The sequence below is a fragment of the Podarcis tiliguerta genome (genome assembly GCF_965153285.1).
Source record: "Podarcis tiliguerta genome assembly, chromosome: 5".
Classification (NCBI taxonomy): domain Eukaryota; kingdom Metazoa; phylum Chordata; class Lepidosauria; order Squamata; family Lacertidae; genus Podarcis; species Podarcis tiliguerta.
Genome location: NC_139538.1, coordinates 62969728 through 62989188, shown reverse-complemented (window position 1 = coordinate 62989188; position 19461 = coordinate 62969728). Strand labels below are relative to the sequence as shown.

The window sequence follows — 19461 nt, the reverse complement described above, 5'->3', positions numbered from 1 at the left end:
CTCAAAATTACCTCCAGAAAAAATTGTGGATAGATTGGAAGCCCCATGTAATATAAAGGCACTTTTCCAAGGTGCCTGTCATCTAGTAATTTAGCAGGAGCATGAAACAACAATAAACCCCAGAGGGCCTGCTCCCTGTTTTTCTGTTGATGCCGCTACACCTCATTACACTCCCACAGGGAGTGGAAGTTGTTGTTCCTTGTCCTTGCGCACAGAAGCCAGATCAGAGCGGCCGGTCCTCCTTCACCACCTGAGGCAAAACAGGAAGATGCCACCCTGCCTCTGCCTAGCTTACAGGGGTCACATGGCAACTTCGGCACGTCTCCAGAAGAAGCCACCACCACCACACAAAAGCAGCAGGGGCAGGCAGGGCACTTTGGCAAGTTCTGAGGCCCTTGATGCCAGCCCAGAACTCAGGTGTTTTCCTATGTCACTTCACAGGTTCAACGATACGAAGGAGCATCCACCATTTTTGGACCACACACCCTTTCTGCTTACATCCAGTCATTCCGTGCTCTGGCCAGGGCTATTGCTAAGGTAATTGCTGAGCTGTACAGATGGGACTCTCTATATTTAATTGAAACAGAAGTGCGGTCTTTTCTTTTGTGTTCTTCAAGGGCTATTTCGTAATGCAGCTTGGACGCTCAGTATTTAGGACTGGCTCTACCATTAGGTAGATGGTGGCAGCGCTAAGCTCTTGCCTCTTCTCTTTTCCATGCCTGTACAGTGGTACCTCGGGTTAGGAACTTAATTCATTCCGGAGGTCCGTTCTTAACCTGAAACTGTTCTTAACCTGAAGTACCACTTTAGCTAATGCGGCCTCTTGCTGCGCCGCTGGAGCACGATTTCTGTTCTCATCCTGAAACAAAGTTCTTAACCCGAGGTACTATTTCTGGATTAGCGGAGTCTGTAACCTGAAGCGTATGTAACCCGAGGTACCACTGTACATCATTAAGACGCAACAGACCATTGCCATTTCAAAGCAAATTTAACTCATTTCAGGATACTGTTCCGGACTTGCCCAAACTCCCAGAGCCAGTCATTTTCAACATAAGCCTGAACCTTTTGCTTCCTGTTCTTGATGCAAAACCACTTGGTAGCAAATTTGGGGACGTCATACAAGATGCACGGTCAACGTACAGGGTGGTATGTATACCATTTTCTAAAAAATAAAATACTATGGTGTTCTTCTTTGTACCATTTTGAACATGGAAATTATGCAATTTCTTAACATACATCAAATATACTAATTAAGGATATGCATTTAGGAAATAGAATTAGAAGTTAGAATGGTAGTAGCCCCATTAATATTCATATTGGATTAAATAGACATGAACCAAAAGAACTCCAAATGAGATAACCCCAAACACTTTTTTCATTAATTATTTTCAGCCTTCTTTTTCCACACACACCCTTTCCAGATTTATTTAGCTCTACACACACACACACTCTACTCCAACACACACATGATGAAAGTTGGGCAACTGAAGGGGTGTTTCCCCCCCCCCAGTGCTTTTATGTTGGAAGTGGACTTTTTTTGCCCTACTGCGCAGATCTGTGCAAAGTTAGCTTCTGAACTGCAATCTGAATTTTGAAATACAGAAGAACTAAATCTGAATTAACAAAATACAAATGAAAAACATACAAAAGAAATTACAAAAATAATGTTTAACCCCCCCCCCCCAAAAAAGGTAAAAATATAGCCACTACCCTCCATTCCTCTGAGTTCTTTATTGAACCAAAACGGCACCATTTGTGCAAATAACCCCACCTTCTTTTCAAAGCCACTGTACAATACAGCACATTCCTTTATGTCTGTTTAATGGCTGCTACTATAGTAGGAAAAAGCAGAGACATCACCTTGCAAAAAGCAGAGATATCACCTTGCCAACAAAGGTCCGTATAGTTAAAGCCATGGTTTTCCCAGTAGTGATGTATGGAAGTGAGAGCTGGACCATAAAGAAGGCTGATCGCCGAAGAATTGATGCTTTTGAATTATGGTGTTGGAGGAGACTCTTGAGAGTCCCATGGACTGCAAGAAGATCAAATGCATCCATTCTTAAGGAAATCAGCCCTGAGTGCTCACTAGAAGGACAGATCGTGAAGCTGAGGCTCCAATACTTTGGCCACCTCATGAGAAGAGACTCCCTGGAAAAGACCCTGATGTTGGGAAAGATGGAGGGCACAAGAAGAAAGGGACGACAGAGGATGAGATGGTTGGACAGTGTTCTCGAAGCTACAAACATGAGTCTGACCAAACTGCGGGAGACAGTGGAAGACAGAAGTGCCTGGCGTGCTCTGGTCCATGGGGTCACGAAGAGTCGGACACGTCTAAACAACTATAGTAGGAGCTGAACAAACACCACCCTAGTGCTCAGAGGGAAGTAGCGATAATCCCCTGACCTCCTTGCGCAGGAGCAGTGTTGTGTGGTGTGTACACACAACATAGCGTTCTTTTCCTCAAGAACAATTCTCTCTCTCACACCTCAGGGCGAAGTTGTCGATGTTCATTTTGTTGGTGCAAATCCAAGGAATTCTGCGGCAAATATGGTAAGAATCTTCAGGGACAGGTTTTTTCTGGGTTTGTTGGTTTCCGCCCCCCCCCCCCCATCTCCCTGCATTTATGTGCAGAGATTTGAGGTGCAAGAAATATGGGAGCATAAGGGATACCGAGAGGAAACAAAGGTGAGGAAGGAATAGCACTGGGAACTTTAAAAACACATTGTTTGAAAAAAACATTTATGCCAACGCGCCTCTGCAGAGGCAAGTCTCATCTCATGCTTCTTGTGATAATCTCTGGGTCACTGTTCTGTAAACTTTTTTTTTTTTCCAGACCAGTTTCACATTTCTCATAGTAGAGAAATTTGACAATGCTTCCAGAAGTTGGCAAGTTGTGCATGATGATGCCTCATGGGACACCAGGTGAGGCAATTAAAAAATAATAATACAGAGAACTGGCAGGAGTTACATTTTCCTCAAACTGCTGTGGGCCAACCTTTTCACAATCCTAAAAGCATTGCTTGCAGGTTGCAGCAATCCTCTTTTTTAAAATGCAAATAGCATCTTTAAGAGGGAGACAATCAGGAAGGGGACAATGGTAGGCAGGGAGATTTAACCCTTATGCTTCTCTGCCAAAGTACTGACGAAAATTCCTTGGTACAAGATGCAAGTTCTTCTTGGTTCCAGTGAGAGCTTCTATTCCATTCCAAACAGCAATTTACAGAGCAGTGGTTTTTATTGGGACCACAACCTGGGAGGGAATTTTTCTTCCGAAGCCTCCCCATGTGTCATATAGCTTGTTCTTGATTATGTCCTCCAAAAGCAATGACATGCACCTCTGCTTCCAGATTTGTGGAATGCACTCTCCAGGGAGGCTTGCTTGGTGCAATCTTTTATCAATTTGCCGGCCACCGGGCAACTGCATTCCTTTTTGTGCAAAATTATCACTGATGCAGCCTGTTTCATACAGTAGAAACGGGAAGTATAAATGTGAAAATACGAAGTCGATGAATTGGCTTATATATAGGTATATATTGTTAACCTTCAGCAATTATGGCTTTAAATGTCTCAACATCTACTTTGAAATTTGTTGCTCGTAATATCAGGGCCCTTGCTCATCCCAGTTGGGCATAGGAAGCAGACACCATGAAATGCAAACTGTGACATTTCCAATAGCTATCTGGACATCCCATAGTCATTAGCTTGCCTACGTTCCAATAAAAAACTACTGCCGGTAATTGCCTGCTTGCAATCTCATTTCCCAATCCTTTCCTGAAGACAAGGGTCTGGGAAGCACACAACAGGGATCCATCGTGTCCCTTTCTCCCATAGAATCATTGAACTGTAGGGCTGGAAGAGGCCACAAGGCTCATCTTGTCCAATTCCCTGCCGTGCAGGAATATTTTGCCCTATGAAATGTACTTTTCTGGTAACTGTTGCTTGTGTATTCTCTGACTTGGCTTAATCCATCACCCTCGCTCTCCCAACCAGGTTCATCTGGCAAAAAGGCAACTGGGGACGAAGCACATCTCAATTACAATGGCACATTCAAAACAATACTGAACCAGGAACTTACAGACTACAATACTTTGGTCACAGCAAAGAATTGCTGAGCTCAATTCAGGCATTTAATGGCTCATCTTCCACATTTGAAGTTTCAAACTGAAATCTGCAATTGTAAAATTGGTAGCTAGAAGCTGGAATGTTTATCATAAGGGTGATGTAAATAAACGGGAGGCTTTTGTGTAGCAATAGTGGCCATCTCCATCCTTAGCCTCCCAATAGGATTGACTTCTGGTATGAATTCTGTGACCGTGTTCACAGTACTCACAATTTGTTTACAGTTCTCTGCTGTGCAGTAGAAAATGAGATGTCAGGCGCAACAGAGATTGTAGGTTGGTTGTGCAGGGGAGTACATTTAAAGGGAGTAAATTTAAAGACAGACACAGCCGGAATATTTGTACCAGCCTTCAAGCATTTCAAATGAAACACTGTTGTTTCTGGTGTCTCATTCTAGTCTGTAGCTCGTTGTACTTATTCTTTCATAACTATTATTTAATAGCATTTTCATAGATCACAGAACTGTAAAGTTGGAAGGGACCCTGAGTCCAACCCCCTGCAATGCAGGAATCTTAGGCCCAACATGGGGCTCAAACTCACAACCCTGAGATCAAGAGTCTCATGTTCTGCCAACTAAGCTGAAATGCAAATTTATGTCTATTTTGTGGAATAGTGTTCACTGCAGGTGTTCAAAGATTTGTAACATTGCCCCAAAGTTGTGCTGAGCTAAATGGGCTACTGTGAAAACCTACTCATTCTCTCAGGACAGAAAAATATGTCTGTACTAATGCAGCCCTGGCCAACTGGATACCCTCCAATTCCCATCCACCCCAGCCAACACAAGCTGTCAAGGCCTAGTGGGAGTTGTTACCTATAACACCTGGAGGAAGCTGTGTTGGCTACCTAGGAGGGCCTTAGGAAAGCATACTGTGAAAAGTTGTATGGAGGAAACAATGAGCTGTATTCTTGTGGCAGCACCAGATGTCTACCTGCCAGTCCTGGCAATACAGGACTGTGTGTCGTGTGAGATCTGAACATCTTTGTGAAAGGAAGAGCAATTGATAACTTCGCTGTGGCTGGGGCATGCATACTGCATGGACTGCAGGCACTAACTCCCCTGAGTTACTCATGAACACAATTAAATATTTAGCCAAATGTAGCTTTGGGGAAGTGTGTGTTCAGTCTTTGATTACTGGTTTGGTTTGGAAATTTTTATACTGATTAACCTTTTGAAACTGATGAAAGCAAGCTGTTGATTTAATATTAAATTGCCTAGCTATTTATACAACAGACTTACCATGGAAGGATTAGCTCAGAAAATCATCGGTTTTTAGCAACTAGCAGTGGAATGTCCAAGTGGTGACAACAGACATGTTCAAAGATCAATAGTGAGTTCCTTATATAATTGGGGTGATGGCTCCCAAAGTTTCTTTTGAGAACATGTTGGCTTTACATGTTTAACAGGTGAATCCCCTCTGCAAGCAGCCAGTTTAGATTGATCTGGTCCCCATCACCAGTCCCCAAAGCCTGCTGGGTAAGGAGGGAGGGAAAAGAAAGAAGGTTGGAAGAAGAAGAAGAGGAGGAGGAAGAAGAGACAGGCCCACCCACTTAATTCTCTGGCTCTGCACACCACCAGCATGTGTCACCTCATGGATTACCCTTGAGTGACCAAAAAAGTTTCCTCATGGTTTGCTTTAAAAGGAACCTTGAAGAGGTCTAGTAGCCATTTGTAAGATCAACCATTATTGGAATGTCTCTCCTGCATGTAGGTAATCATGTACTAGAATTCTTATTTTTGGCCAATAGAACAGGCAAGGCCCAAAACACACCAACCGTGAATAATGCAAAACCATTTGCCACCTACGTGGGAAGTTATATATATAAAACCAGTACAGATGTGCAGATTCCAGCCATGCCATAAAACAGGTTACCTGAAGTGACCACAACTGCAGAGAGAGAGCTGCCTCACACAAACAGGTTGCACCCACATAACTGCATCATGAACAGGCAAATGTGGCCAGCTATGCCTAGAAACAGAGTCACTGCAATGGTTTATAATTGTTGTGCTATTAAGCAGGAGATGTGGCTGAAACGCAGAGAAATAGCTTCCATTTGTGCTGTATAATTCTGCTTAGTATATGCATTTTGTCAAGCAGTTTTCCTCTGACAGACAGCATCTTTGTTGGGCAGGGGCTGGATTTCACTAATATATGCATTCCACGTGCACTTTTCAATCACATGTACTGTACACATTCTCGGTTGGAGAAATACAAGGCAAAAGATGCAAATTTTTAAGGAGCACTGTGTTTTGGCTCACGTATTGTTCTGGAAGTGTAAACTGCGTCTGTTCACTATCAAGATCATCTGAACCCAGAGAATGTTCATTATTAAAAAAAGATAAAGGTAAAGGACCCCTGGACAGTTAAGTCCAGTCAAAGGCAACTATGGGATGCAGTGCTCATCTCACGTTCAGGCTGAGGGAGCCGGCGTTTGTCCATAGACAGCTTTCTGTGTCATGTGGCCAGCATGACTAAACTGCTTCTGGTGCAATGGAACACTGTGATGGAAGCCAGAGCTCATGGAAACAGTTTAATTTCACGCTACAATGGTACCTATTTATCTTGCACTGGTGTGCTTTTGAACTGCTAGGTTGGCGTGAGCTGGGACAGAGCAACAGGAGCTCACTCCATCACGGGGATTCAAACCCCTGACCTTCTGATCGGCAAGCCCAAGAGGCTCAGTGGTTTAGACCACAGTGCCACCTGCATTATTAACACCGGATGCATTCACTGAAGGAATGAAGAATTCATCTGCATCAACTTCAAATGCAAACTGAACTCATTTCTCCCCCATCTCTAGAATGCACTCATCAACAATGAACGTTCTCTGGGTTTTAATATGTGTGCAACTGAGCAGAACAAGCACACAAAGAATTTCAAAGCTAAAATTAACTGCCTTTTAGGAAATCAAAAAGGCTTTAAAATATAGGAACAAACCTTAGTTAAATTTAACGAAGGCCCCTTTCTAGATGTTCATTGTATTATGCTTCCCAAATAAGAGGGCGAAGCTTACCATAGACAACTGCACTTAAGTGGCTACATCACAAGCAAGAACCCACATGGTTGGATGCATGTACTCAAGATATTCGAGTGTGTTTACTTTGCACATCAATACTGCAAAAGCTCAGTATTGCTCAGTAGAAAGCTGCCTCCATACCAGCAATGTCGCAACAACTCCTTGTGATACTAGAACCAGCTTCGCTATGAGTTTTTTCAAATGGAAATTTGTTCCTTCCATTTGTTCCCTCTGATTACTACAAATTGTTTTCAGGTGTTTTAAAGAAGAAACCTGTGAGAATCGCCAGCCTTCTAAAAGCCACATCCCAGTTGTTTATCAAATCCAGGCACATCATAAAACATATTTTGTGACCTTTTGAAATGAAGTTAAGCACAGTATAAAGCAGCAGTTCTGCAGCTGAGTTCCTTTGCAGAAGTCAGTAGGCATCTGTTGATTTTCAGAGTTAACCAAAGAACACATTTAACCTTTTTTCAGCCCTGCTTATTCCAGGCAAGAGCAGCCACGTGCAAAATTAAAAGGCTTTTTACTGTGTCAACACTGTTTTACACACAGTTTTATCATCTATTTGAATGTCTAGTTTGCCTTCTTTGTGCATACAGGGCCACCCTCAACCTCCCCGGCACTGCGTTAGAAACTATCTTAACTACATCCTCAGAGAAGAACTTCCTCCTTCTCTGCTACCCTCATTAGGGCACAGGCTTTTTACCTGCTGAAAGGACAGAAAACAAAAGTCCCATGCAAAGGCGCATTCCTTCTCTCCTTTCTTCCAGTGGGGAGGAACATCTTCAAATAGTGTAGCAAGACTTAACAAAAATCTATCTTAGCAAAAGGTTATTGGGTACGCTAAGGAGAGGGGGAGGGCCCTTTCAAGCACGTTGTCATCTTTTGCTATAACTGTTTGCCTCACTGGCCAGCAGCTCCACACCTCTGGGATCTAATTCTCTAGTTACAGAATAGACAATGGCTCCATTTGTCCAGCTTGGTTGCTTGGCCCCAGGCCTCAAGGGAGTCCGTTTCGCCTTCTTGGCTAGTCTTGCGCAACACAGTAGCATCGAGCTGAATATCATGGAAAACCCACACAGCAGAAACGAGGCCATGTAGTTGCCAGTTGTGTCCACAAGCCAACCTGTAGGGAAAAGTACAACATTGCTGCTATTATTATTATTATTATCATTATTATTATTATTATTATTATTACTACTACTACAATTTATATACAACCCTTTATCAAAAGATTCCAGGGTAGTGTACAATATTAAGAATGCATTAGGGAGAACCTAACCCAGCCTTTCTCAACCTGTGGGTCCCCAGATGTTGTTGAAGTACAACTCCCATCACCCCTAGCTAGCAAGGCCAGAGCTCAGGGATGATGGGAGTTGTAGTCCAACAACATCTGGGGACACACAGGTTGAGAACCGCTGACTACCCTTATGGCTGCAAAGGTCACCCTTGAAAATGTGTTGATGATACCTGGTGAAATCTCGAAAGCCAGAGGACATGCTGAGCATTATGTCAGGCAGGGCTTCCACTCTTTGCATTGCCAGGTGCAATGCAACTAGAAGCAGCAGAAGGTATTATCATCAACAACCTCTGTATCCCATAGTCATCCACATGGATGTGGCTTACCCTGCTTTGTCCTCACAATAATCCCATGAGGAGGGGTCAGGCTGAGAGCAACTGAGTCCCAGTCCCCCAATGAGCTTCACAGCTGAGTAAGAGTTTAAACCTAGACCTGCCAGACTGTTTGGTCTGCATAGCTCACATAAGGCAAATGGTTCCAATTTCTTCGGCAGATAATTTGAGTTGCCTTGACGCAGACATTTGGTGGCAGTGGCAAACGCTACTTCTAAATAGCAGCTCAAGAGTATCCACAGGCGGCCTTTGCATTAGAGCGGTTAAGGAAAACAAGGTGTGATTTTGCACTGAAAGTTCACAGTGAGAGAATGAAGAAAAATACCCAGAAGACAATGAAGAAATCTGTTCAGATCTGTCACATATTTCAGGCTTTATAGCAACAATGCAGTATGGTGTCTGCTGTTTTTTTCGTTTCCTCTTAACTGGACCTCTCTAGGGTCCTCTGTCTTGCATTTGCCTTGCATACAGAAGGAATGTATTGCCCTCTGGTGTTCAGTTTAGTGCAAGAGGAATCCAAACAGCGATTGGAAAGAAAAGGAAGGAGCCGGTAAAGCCATGTACTTGAGAGTCATACATAACCAGGGAAGCTGATTCACATACAAAACTGACCTGCAACAGGTGGGCTGATTAGGTAGGGTATTGCGTGAAGGAAGTACACCACCCCAAGGGCGGATGACAAGGAAGCCGTGCCCACCACGTCCGCGGTCACCACTGGGAGAAGCGTGATGTAGGCTCCATCAAAATACCCAAAGGTGAAGGAGAAAGGCACAAGGAGCGGAAAGCTCTGGAGCACCGGAAGGAAAAGGCAGCACAGGCCATCCATCCCCACCGCAAAGAAGTAGCAAACATAACGATACTTCTTCAAACACCTGCAAGGCAGTAGGCAAAAGAGTCAGTTGGAATGAAGTCATATTTATTTCATCTGATATCTGTGATCTGCACTGTAGCTGGGGTCTATCTATCTATCTATCGGCAACTCCATGGGCTGATCCTCATGTTTTCTGCCTGAACATGCTCTGTTGCATTTGTTGGATTTTTGTCTCCTTTGGTTGTGGACTCTAGCCTGTAATAAAAGGGTAAAGGACCCCTGGACAGTTAAGTCCAGTCAAAGGCGACTATGGGGTTGTGGCACTCATCTCACCTTCAGGCCAAGGGAGCCGGCATTTGTCCACAGACAGTTTTCCAGGTCATGTGGCCAGCAGGACTAAACCGCTACTAGCACACAGAGGACCGTGACGAGTGCCAGAGGACACTGAAACCTTCCTGCTGCACCAGTACCTATTTATCTACTTGCACTGGCATGCTTTCAAACTGCTAGGTTGGCAGGAGCTGGGACAGAGCAACGAGAGCTCAGCTCATTGTGGGGATTCGAACCGCCGACCTTCCGATCAGCAAGCCCAAGAGGCTCAGTGGTTTAGACCACAGCGCCACCCTTGTCCCAACTAGCCTGTAATATTTAGCAGGGACACGCAGTCCGAGATGTACTGAATAAAATGGATACCACAATAAAATTGTTAATGCTGAAGGGGGGAGGAAGGAAAGATGCACTCTTCTTAACGTGGAAAATAATCCGTGGGGCATGCAATGGGGGTCGTTATCCCACATCACCCAGCTTTCTATGTCATCGCTCCTGGCCATTACCGTCTATCTGTCAGCCATCCAAAAGTGATGTTGCCGATGATGTCGACGACCCCAAGGATGGACATGAGGAAGGCCGCCTGCTGATGACTCATCCCGACCCTTAAGGCATAAGGCACCAGGTAAACGAAGAGGGGGCTGCAGCCGTAAGCCATGAACAAGACGGACACCGCGAGCACCACAAAGTCCGGCATCAGCAGAAAGTGGTACTCCTGCCACGAGCACTGGCACAGGTATTTGTGGGACCAGACTTTGATCAGAGGGGAGCAGACCGACCACTGCGTCAAGTCCTGCTTCTGTGCTTCCGGCCCAAACTCCTGCTCCGAGAAGTCGGGCACGCTCTTGCGGTCCTCTTTGCCTGCAACCGGTCTCATCAAGGCACCGCAGACGCAGAGGTTTAAAACGAAACCTCCCAGGATAAGCAAGGCTCCCCGCCAGGAAAACTGTTCAATTAGGAGCTGGACCACCGGGGCCAGGATGAAGGTGCCAATGCCGCTGCCCGACATGGCCATCCCATAAGCCAGGGCTTTCCTCTTGTTGAAATAGTTGCCCACCATAGCTATGGCTGGTGAATAAGAAAGTGCAAATCCCAGGCCTGGAAGAAGAAAATCACAAACACAAGCAAAACACGATTTGTTAGCAATGCAGATGCCATCACTGTTTCTTTTCTCTGTTAACCATGCAAGAGGCCAATGAGATCAGCATAAAGAAAATAGCCCTCCTTCCATAGTTTGCTCTCGGATTTTTGCTATGTTCAAGAGGCACACTGAACTGAGGGCTCGCCATCATATCTTGCAGCAGTGAGTTCCATAGATGGTTCTCATAGTAATTGTCATTCAGGAAGCTGCCAAGGCACGAAGGAAATCTGCTAGTACAAAGTGCAGGTTATTATTGGGCAATAGCTGAGCTGAAGGCTGATACTGAAGCACTCGCACAATATGTGCTATAACAGGGACCTTTTTTTTCTTAGCAAACAAGCTATTGGCAGCATTTGAGTACAGCATTTCTACAAAATTGTTATTAAACTGCAGGGGTCTGTGCACTAAGCTCCCATCACCGTAGCTATAATGCGAGTTTTAACAAGTCAGCAATTTCTGTGTAAACATTTCCGTTCCTCATCTTTGAAGTAAACGAACTAGCAGAACATTGCAGGTTATTACACACACACACACACACACACACACGGCTGAATTCGCTGGGGATGATCCTGGGCAATGTAATCAGCTGAAGATGCTGGTTCCACATTTAAATTTAGTGAATTAACCACAGAAGGTTAACTGGTGTGCTTACTTCACACTGTCACAATGTGTGGCCTTTAACTGGGGGATCATGTAATCACTTGAAATCTGATGAACTTTCAGAATCCAGAGTTTGAGGGGCAGAATTTTCAGCTGCAGACTTGAGAATCTTAGTGAGAAGTAGTGGGAAATTTGACCAGAACTTCAAAAGGTGTCATTGGTGAGCCTCACATTGTAACACCAACATTTGAACAGACATAGGCACACAATTATGGCATTCTACCAAAACAACAAACCTGCATTTCTGAATTTCAAAATTAAGATCCCATTGTGATTTTCAACATTTGAATTTGCAATCTGAGAATCCAAGTCAGAATTATTATTATTTTTTTAAAAAAGTAACCTTGGCTTTGTTCTGATTGTTTCCTTCATATTCCTGATTTTGTTGACCAGGTTCCCTCCTTTTCCCCTCTCCACATCTCACCATAGTTATGGTTCTCACTGTATGGCTTTGTTCAAGTCACTGTCTCCTTACCTCAGTTCCCAATCTGTAAAATGGAATTATGGTGTCCTAATTCAAATACATAGTTGGGAAACTGACAGCTGGTCATACGTAAAAGCATAAGATATTCTGATCCATTAACAGATATGTCCACTAATGGAGGAGGAGGGGAGAGTTTCCATACACACCCCACACCCCATCTCCCCTCCTCTCTGTAGCCTTCAGTGTTCCTCCACAAATATGCTCTGAGGGGTCCCTCAACCCTCCAGGACAGATTTTCAGGGACTACCAGGGCCTGCAGGTGGAGAGAGAATCAGCCAACACCATCTCCTCTTGTCCTCCATTAGTGGGTGCCTCTGGTGAAGCAACAGCACTAGGACGACCAGCTGGATTTTGGGCAGCAGCTGCAGCCCTAAACACACACAACACGCACACAAGTTAGTCAAATTAGTCTCCTGAGCAACATGCATGGAGCTCTGCTGCAAGGTTGCAGTTCTCTAGATGCCTATCTGGGATTAAGTTTCAATGAATTAAGCAGCAGAGCCTATTTCCCAGAAAAATGCAGAGAACTGGGCTCTCAGAGGAGGTTCCTGAAGCATGGAGAATAATAGTATTGATGCTACAATAATAACAGCAATAGTAATAGTAGTAGTAGTAGTAGTAGTAGTAGTAGTAATAGTATGATACCTGTAAGAATTCCTAAGGAAAGGTAAAGATGCTCTAGGCTTGTGGCAAAGGAGCTCAGGATAAGTCCAGCAGATGCGAGAAGTCCTCCCAGAATGATGCCCACTTGGCAGGAGAGGTGATTGCTGATGAAACTCCCCAGTGGAGCTTAAAATGAAAATGAAGGCAGTCAATGGGGTGCCTCTCCATTTGAACACACGTACTTTCACATGGACCAGCATACACATTGGAGATAGATTTCTGTGTACTAAAAAGGGATACACACATATCTGTGATGCTCCCAAATCAAACAGAGAGAAAGGACGCCATAGGTTGTGCACCCTACTCTCCATAAAGCTTTCAACCATGGCTGTTTCCCCTAAAAAATAATAATCAAGAACGGTGGGGAGGGGGATAAAAGAAAATATTGGCATCCACTCTAGAGCCCCAGGTGATTTGTGCATTTAAATTAATAACACACTCCCTAAGTTATGTTGAAATGTTATCCTCCAACGAGGAAAAAAATAGGTTCTATGCCCCACAATGACTCTGTGCATCTCATAAAGAAATGTGGGTAGAGATTATCTCATAAGGGAATTCTCAGTGAGTGATGGTTTGCGGATGGGGAAGCAATAGACATACGGGTCAAAGGAGCCCACGTCATCCCCTTCCCAGGTGACACTTGACAACAGATGTGAGTAGGGATGAGCAGATTGGTCTGTTTCTACTCTGTCTCAGTTCTAAACATACCCATTCATAAATCTGTTCTGTCTTTTTTCCATGCTGGTCTGTGAATTTTTTTAAACGTATGAAAGTTCACACTGGGTGGCGTTCGACTAAATTTTACTCAGAGTAGGCCCACTGAAATGAATGGGCTTAACTCATTTCAGTAGGTCTGCTCTAAATAAAACTTAAGTCAAATACCACCGTTTTTTAAAAAGGTCTTTCATGGAAAGAAGTGCCAATTCCCTTCTGCTTGCGCAAATATGGCTTCGGAGGCCAGGAAGTCAATTGTACCCTGTGAGTTTTGCATTTCAGCTTGCGTAATTACAGACACACCTCGTGTTATGTTTGCTTCATGTTGTGGCTTTTCAGGTTAAAAATGCGGCCAACTCGGAAGTGTTTACTTCCGGGTTCGCCGCACACACAGAAGCAATCTGTGCGCTTCATGCATGTGCAGAAGCACTCTATTGCGCTTTGCACACGCGCAGTAGCGGCACTCTACTTACGGACCTTTGGGGTGCGAACGGCACTCTGAAACAGATCGCGTTCGTAAGTAGAGGTACCACTGTAGTCCAAAACAAAGCGATGGGAGTGCATCCTAAAAGTTTCTCCAATCAATACCTGCCTTAAACTTTGATTCCCTGATTACTAAAATGCATAGCGTGTATTTTAAACCATAACAGGAAAGCAGTGCACTATAAATGAAATGAAACAACTGGAAACCAGAGAGATGGTGTGGAATTGCTTGTTCTGATCATCAGGCAGGTCTAAACCAGAAACTCTGCTCATTTAGTTCTGGTTTTTTATGACTATGTATCACACCGTTACTAAAAGGAGACGTGCAGCACAATCTTATGCATATTTGCCCAGAAGTAAGTCCTGCTGAATTGAATGAGACTTTTAGGCATCGGACTGCAGCCTAAAAGTACTTCACCCATACACACAATTGATCCAAATACTCACCACAAAACATTGTAGCACAGTCTACTATGGAATGGATCCAAGCTGTCCGGGCATAATCTTGAGCAAAGTAAGTCTGGAACTCCACAAAAAAAATTGAGATGCACCTGGAAAAAACACACACACATTTAATTCAACATGTTAAGCTACTGCAGTTAAAGAATAAAAGGAAACTAACTTAAGATGTATGATGGATTCCAAGTGAAAGGCAGAGAGTTGCATTCAACATGATTCCTTGTACTTTTTGAGCTAGGGATGTCAAAGCAAGGGAAAGGGGCATGGAAATTGCCATAATTCACGTGTTCACCCGAGGGCAGGAATGGAAATAATAGAAACGAATATGAGCACTATTAGCTATCTATATCTATGTATCATCTATCTATCTATCTATCTATCTATCTATCTATCATTTATCTAAAGTTAAGTAACATTCATGGACCTTTAGCCAACAGAATACTCCCCACTGCTCAACCCAAAAAACCCAAATTGTGGCACAAAGGGATTGTGTGTGTGTGTTTTATTAAATTTCCTGTTTTACAATTTCAGATAAACATTTTACATACTTAAGATATCACTGACTTCCCTTCTTCTCTTTCCATGGTTCATTTTACATATCTTATATCCCTGCATATCTTACAAAAACTATACCAGTCGGTTTTCCATTATTACATCCATCAAAACTTATTTACACCATTGAATTCATCTTAATACTGCCAGCATTTTCAGATGTACAGAATTATTTTCCATATATTCAATAAACCTTTTCCAATCTTCTCTAAATGTATGTTCTTCTTGTTCTCTTATTCTATATGTTAAGTCTGCAAGCTGTACATATTCTGTCAACTTAAATTGCCAATCTTCTTTGGTTGGGGCCTTGCTAGTTTTCCATTTTTGGGCTAACAAAGCATGGGCTGCAGTTGACGCATACATAAACCACCTTTTCTTACACATAGGAATTTCAATCTGAATTATCCCCAACAGAAAGGACTTGGGGGGGGTGGGGGGGAAGTAATTTTAAACATTTTTTTCAATTCATTATAAATCATTTCCCAATACTCTTTTACCCTTTTCCATGCCCAGGCACAGAGGGATTTTCAAGGGGGTAGGGGAAGTGAGAGTTGGGGCCCTGGTGTGCTGCCAACAACAGTTTCTTTGGTTTGAAAATATGCCCCCAGGTCGCAAAAGGTTGGTAACTCCTGATAATCAAGCAGCCCTACCATTAGCAAAGCAAGGAAACCTGAAAATTTTACAGATTTCTTTTTGGGGGGTGGAGATTAGTATTAAAGAATGGCAAATTGTCCATTTCTCCTCACCAGTGTGTGGGCTCCATTTAGTTTTCACTTTGAGGGCACCAAGGAGCCTTGGAATGTCTTTGGGCTCAAGGCCCAGTTTGTTATTTCAGGGAGACTTATTTTTAATAGAGTAAGAAGAGCCCTGCTGGATCAGGTCCATGGCCCATATACTCCAGCACCCTGTTCTCATAGAGGCCAGCCAGATGCCTCTGGGAAACCCACCAGCAGAACTTGAGCCCAACAACACTCTCCTCACTTGTATTTCCCACCAACTGGCACTCAGAGGCCTACTGCGTCTGACTGTGGAGGCAGAATATGGTCCTCGTGGCCAATGGACATTGACTATTTAGCCATGGATTTTACCCTGTTGTGAGGGTTACTGGGCCCCTTCTTTCAAATAAGCCCTCAAATATTTCCCTCAAAGAGAAATGAGAAAGATTGTTTCTGTAAGAAACAGGAGGGTGACGGTGGCTGACCGTCTTTTGTGTAGTCTCAGACTAAAGCTCCTATCCCAGGTATGCACAGAGCCTGTACAAGCAGGTGCATTGTTCTGAACAACACAGATCTACTGAGTGGCGTTCTTATGAAGGAATACGAAATGGAGCTTGAAGCTTATAATGTTTATGTCCGATTATTGTGATCTATACATCAGTTTTCACTGTTCTGTGCAAGACACACACACACACACCCAAGAGGTGTGGATTAAAGAGGCTTTTCTCCGTTTTAGATAAGACATCCCCCTTGCTTCATACAGATAAACAGGCTTCCTCCTAGGAAAACTGCAAACATGACAGAAAACTGCCCTTCCGAGGGGCCCGTGTGTGCACAACTGATGATTAATGGCAGTGTTTGTTTCAAACTCATCATGATACAGCATTAACTGAAACACGTTCACCTCTGAAAAACAACTCAGAGCTGTCTTTCCGTGCCAGCTGATTTGGCTGGAACACCGAGGCCCAATTTTATGTGCTCCCCAGTTATGTCATCTGTCACACTTGGTATAGCTGCAGGATATTCCTCCTGGTCCATGCTCTGAGGCTTCAGTCTCTTTCCTCTAGACAAGTTAGCAGACACAGCCTGCAGTGTTAAATATTTGGCTGGACGTTTCTGCCCTTCTTGGGTTGGTGGGAACAAAATTCCATGTATAATTCTATTTCTTAAAGTTTTATCATCAGGAAGAAAATGGAACTGAAGCCACATTTGCAAACCAACAGGGACAGGCTTGCCTAAATCTCCTCCACACCTGGGGCCAAATGCATTTTAATTTGTGCAATGCACTCTGGAACAGTCCTTGCACAGTTTTTGAAAAGCGGCTCTGAATCAGTGTTGTAGTTTGTATGATATTTGTTATGTGGTTGAAGAGCAACACTTGGAAGAATAATTTTGTCTCCAAAACACATGTGTATTATGCAAACGCTGAACGCTGGCCAATTTTTTCTTCTTCTATTTTCTATTTTGAAGGAAGGCAGTATCAGATATTTTCTGAATATCTAAGATGCTTGAAGAGTATATATAGAGAAGGGGCCTTCTTGGGTCACTCACCAGTCTCATTGAGGGTAGTTGTGGAAAGGGATTGCACAACCAATGTCTGAGACATGAGTCATGTCGGGCAAGTCCTCAAAAAACAGGGCAGAACCAAGAAACCTGCTGTCTCTCTGTCCCTCACGTTGCCCACCGAGACAAAACAGCATACAGCTCATCAGGCATGTGCAGCAGTCCCATTGGATAGGGGTCTTTTTTATTGAACAAATCTAATTATTAAACAAACTTAATAATTACTTTTTGAACAAGTGTAAATCATATTACAAAGCGTCTTGGTCATGGGAAATATTTCCTAAACTGATGTGTCACGTTCTGCACAAGGTGGCTCACATCAAAATTATAACTTTTTAAAAAGTCACCAACTGTCAGGCATGGAGAGTCCTCCCCTCCCTTCGGAAACGTCACAGATAAGAATTAATGAGCAGTTGATAGATTTATAGTCCTTCTATTCCAGCTCTCCGCAAGGAGGGCAGTTGGCTAGTCTAATTCTCCTTCCGACTTCCGCAGCATTTTGGGTGTCCATGGGAAGTTTGTCCCTCCCTCTGACTCCTTTGCCCTCTGATACATTTGGACCTCTGAGTCCATGGTGAACGGGGGGGGGGTCCCCCACACTCTCAAGAGACGTCTCAACTAGATGCCCCCTCTCTTCTGGTTCTCTTGTCATTATGTTGAAACTAGCTAACTCCTCCCTAAGCTGTTCAGCTCCTGTCTCTCTCTCTCTGCTTCTGAACATGTAGACAAGGAGGGAGACTCTTCCCCCTCCAGCTCTTCATTGGAGAGAAGCTGGTCTGCCATAGAATGCATTCTCCAGTACTCGCCTTCAGACCATTCCCTGACACCAACATTGCAACCAATCAATCAACATTAACAACGGTTGAGGCAAAAACAACTCAGAATACAGGTGGCAATAATTTTGCGTGCATTCAAGCGATGTGCAGCCACCAATGCATGGGTCCCTTTGGGACAGGGGTAGAATGGGTTTATGTGTGCTCCGCTGACATGCATGAGGGCCAAGAACACCTTTGGGTGTCGCCTGTACAGGGCAAGACAACCTTTGAAAAGTCAAGGGGGAGCCGGTTTGCCAGGATTTCATTAGGTAGAGACTTTGAAAAGGTGGCAGTGCTAACAAGAGGTCGTCCTCACCTTGGTTCTTTCATTTGCTATCCTCTTGCATAATTTTTGGAAAGGTTGTGAACTTAGGCCAGTGCTATCACTAAGCAGAGTAAGCCTCAGACAGCAAGATTAGGATGTGATGAAAGAGCAGCGAGTTGTATAAGCCACTTAATCTGTTATTGGATAGAAAAGACCCTTGTGGCCTCGGGTGCTAAGACTAATTTTAGTTATTTAAAGTACTGTTATCGGCCGCCCCAACCTCTGCTGAGCAGTGCAAGATACAAGGGGTCTTGGCACCCAACCAGGGCTTATGTTTCCTTTGGGCACAATGGAGGCTGTAGGGTCTTTATGAAATACGGTTTGTTATTTACACCTGAGTCTGGATGGAGAGAGGGTTCTGAGCATCACATCTCAAGAGGGATTTGCTTGCTACAGCGACACAGCATTGGATTTAAATGCAACCAAAACATAATTCCTGTGTCTCCTCCATACAGCTTGTCCATCCCTCGGCCCACATGACCTCTAGCCCCACCCTTCTTCTTCCCCAAAACCCTTGCTAAAAATGCAAGCCAAGCCTCATTTTTTAAAAAAGGACATTTTCCCCTGTGGTGACATCACGCCCACTGTTACCCTGGCAACCTCATTTGCTCAGCCTCAAGAATCTGACTGGTCATCAGCACCTTTGTATTCCTTAACGAGTCCCCACCCCAGGCTATGCCCAGGTCTGGAAAAGGAGCTTATTCAGCAGTTTTACTAAATCCAATGCCAAAAACAGTACTTTTAAGTTGCCTTGTAAAGGTCAAACACCACCACCACCGCAAAGGCAGATTACAAAAGAAAATGCAATGCAGTACAATTGCAATTAAAACCTCACATTTATTAATAAAAGCAAGAAATGCACACATAAATTATCCAAGCAAAACTGCTACAGGAAAATAATCTCAGAAGGGAATCAGAAGGAAACAAAGGAGGGTATCCAGGGCTCTCCTGGATATGTATGACGATGGGGTTTGAGGAT

General features: G+C 43.8%; 2 protein-coding genes across 6 annotated transcripts in view; one reads left to right on the top strand and one right to left on the bottom strand.

Annotated features, from left to right (window-relative positions):
- The window catches only part of ASAH2 (N-acylsphingosine amidohydrolase 2), a 38937-nt gene extending 34435 nt beyond the window's left edge, over nucleotides 1–4502 (top strand). For all 4 annotated transcript variants that reach the window (XM_083443678.1, XM_083443677.1, XM_083443680.1 and 1 more), the window contains 5 exons: nucleotides 442–537; nucleotides 1003–1146; nucleotides 2491–2550; nucleotides 2834–2922; nucleotides 3991–4502. In XM_083443678.1, coding sequence (XP_083299804.1) covers nucleotides 442–537; nucleotides 1003–1146; nucleotides 2491–2550; nucleotides 2834–2922; nucleotides 3991–4165 — 564 coding nt within the window. In that variant the 3' untranslated portion in view covers nucleotides 4166–4502. The remainder of the gene's footprint in view (nucleotides 1–441; nucleotides 538–1002; nucleotides 1147–2490; nucleotides 2551–2833; nucleotides 2923–3990) is intronic.
- A 3141-nt stretch (nucleotides 4503–7643) lies between these two features.
- Nucleotides 7644–19461, bottom strand: part of SLC16A12 (solute carrier family 16 member 12) — a 39547-nt gene continuing 27729 nt past the window's right edge. For both annotated transcript variants that reach the window (XM_083443684.1, XM_083443685.1), the window contains 5 exons: nucleotides 14500–14603; nucleotides 12838–12981; nucleotides 10414–11005; nucleotides 9382–9641; nucleotides 7644–8263 (listed from right to left, as the gene is read on the bottom strand). In XM_083443684.1, coding sequence (XP_083299810.1) covers nucleotides 8016–8263; nucleotides 9382–9641; nucleotides 10414–11005; nucleotides 12838–12981; nucleotides 14500–14603 — 1348 coding nt within the window. In that variant the 3' untranslated portion in view covers nucleotides 7644–8015. The remainder of the gene's footprint in view (nucleotides 8264–9381; nucleotides 9642–10413; nucleotides 11006–12837; nucleotides 12982–14499; nucleotides 14604–19461) is intronic.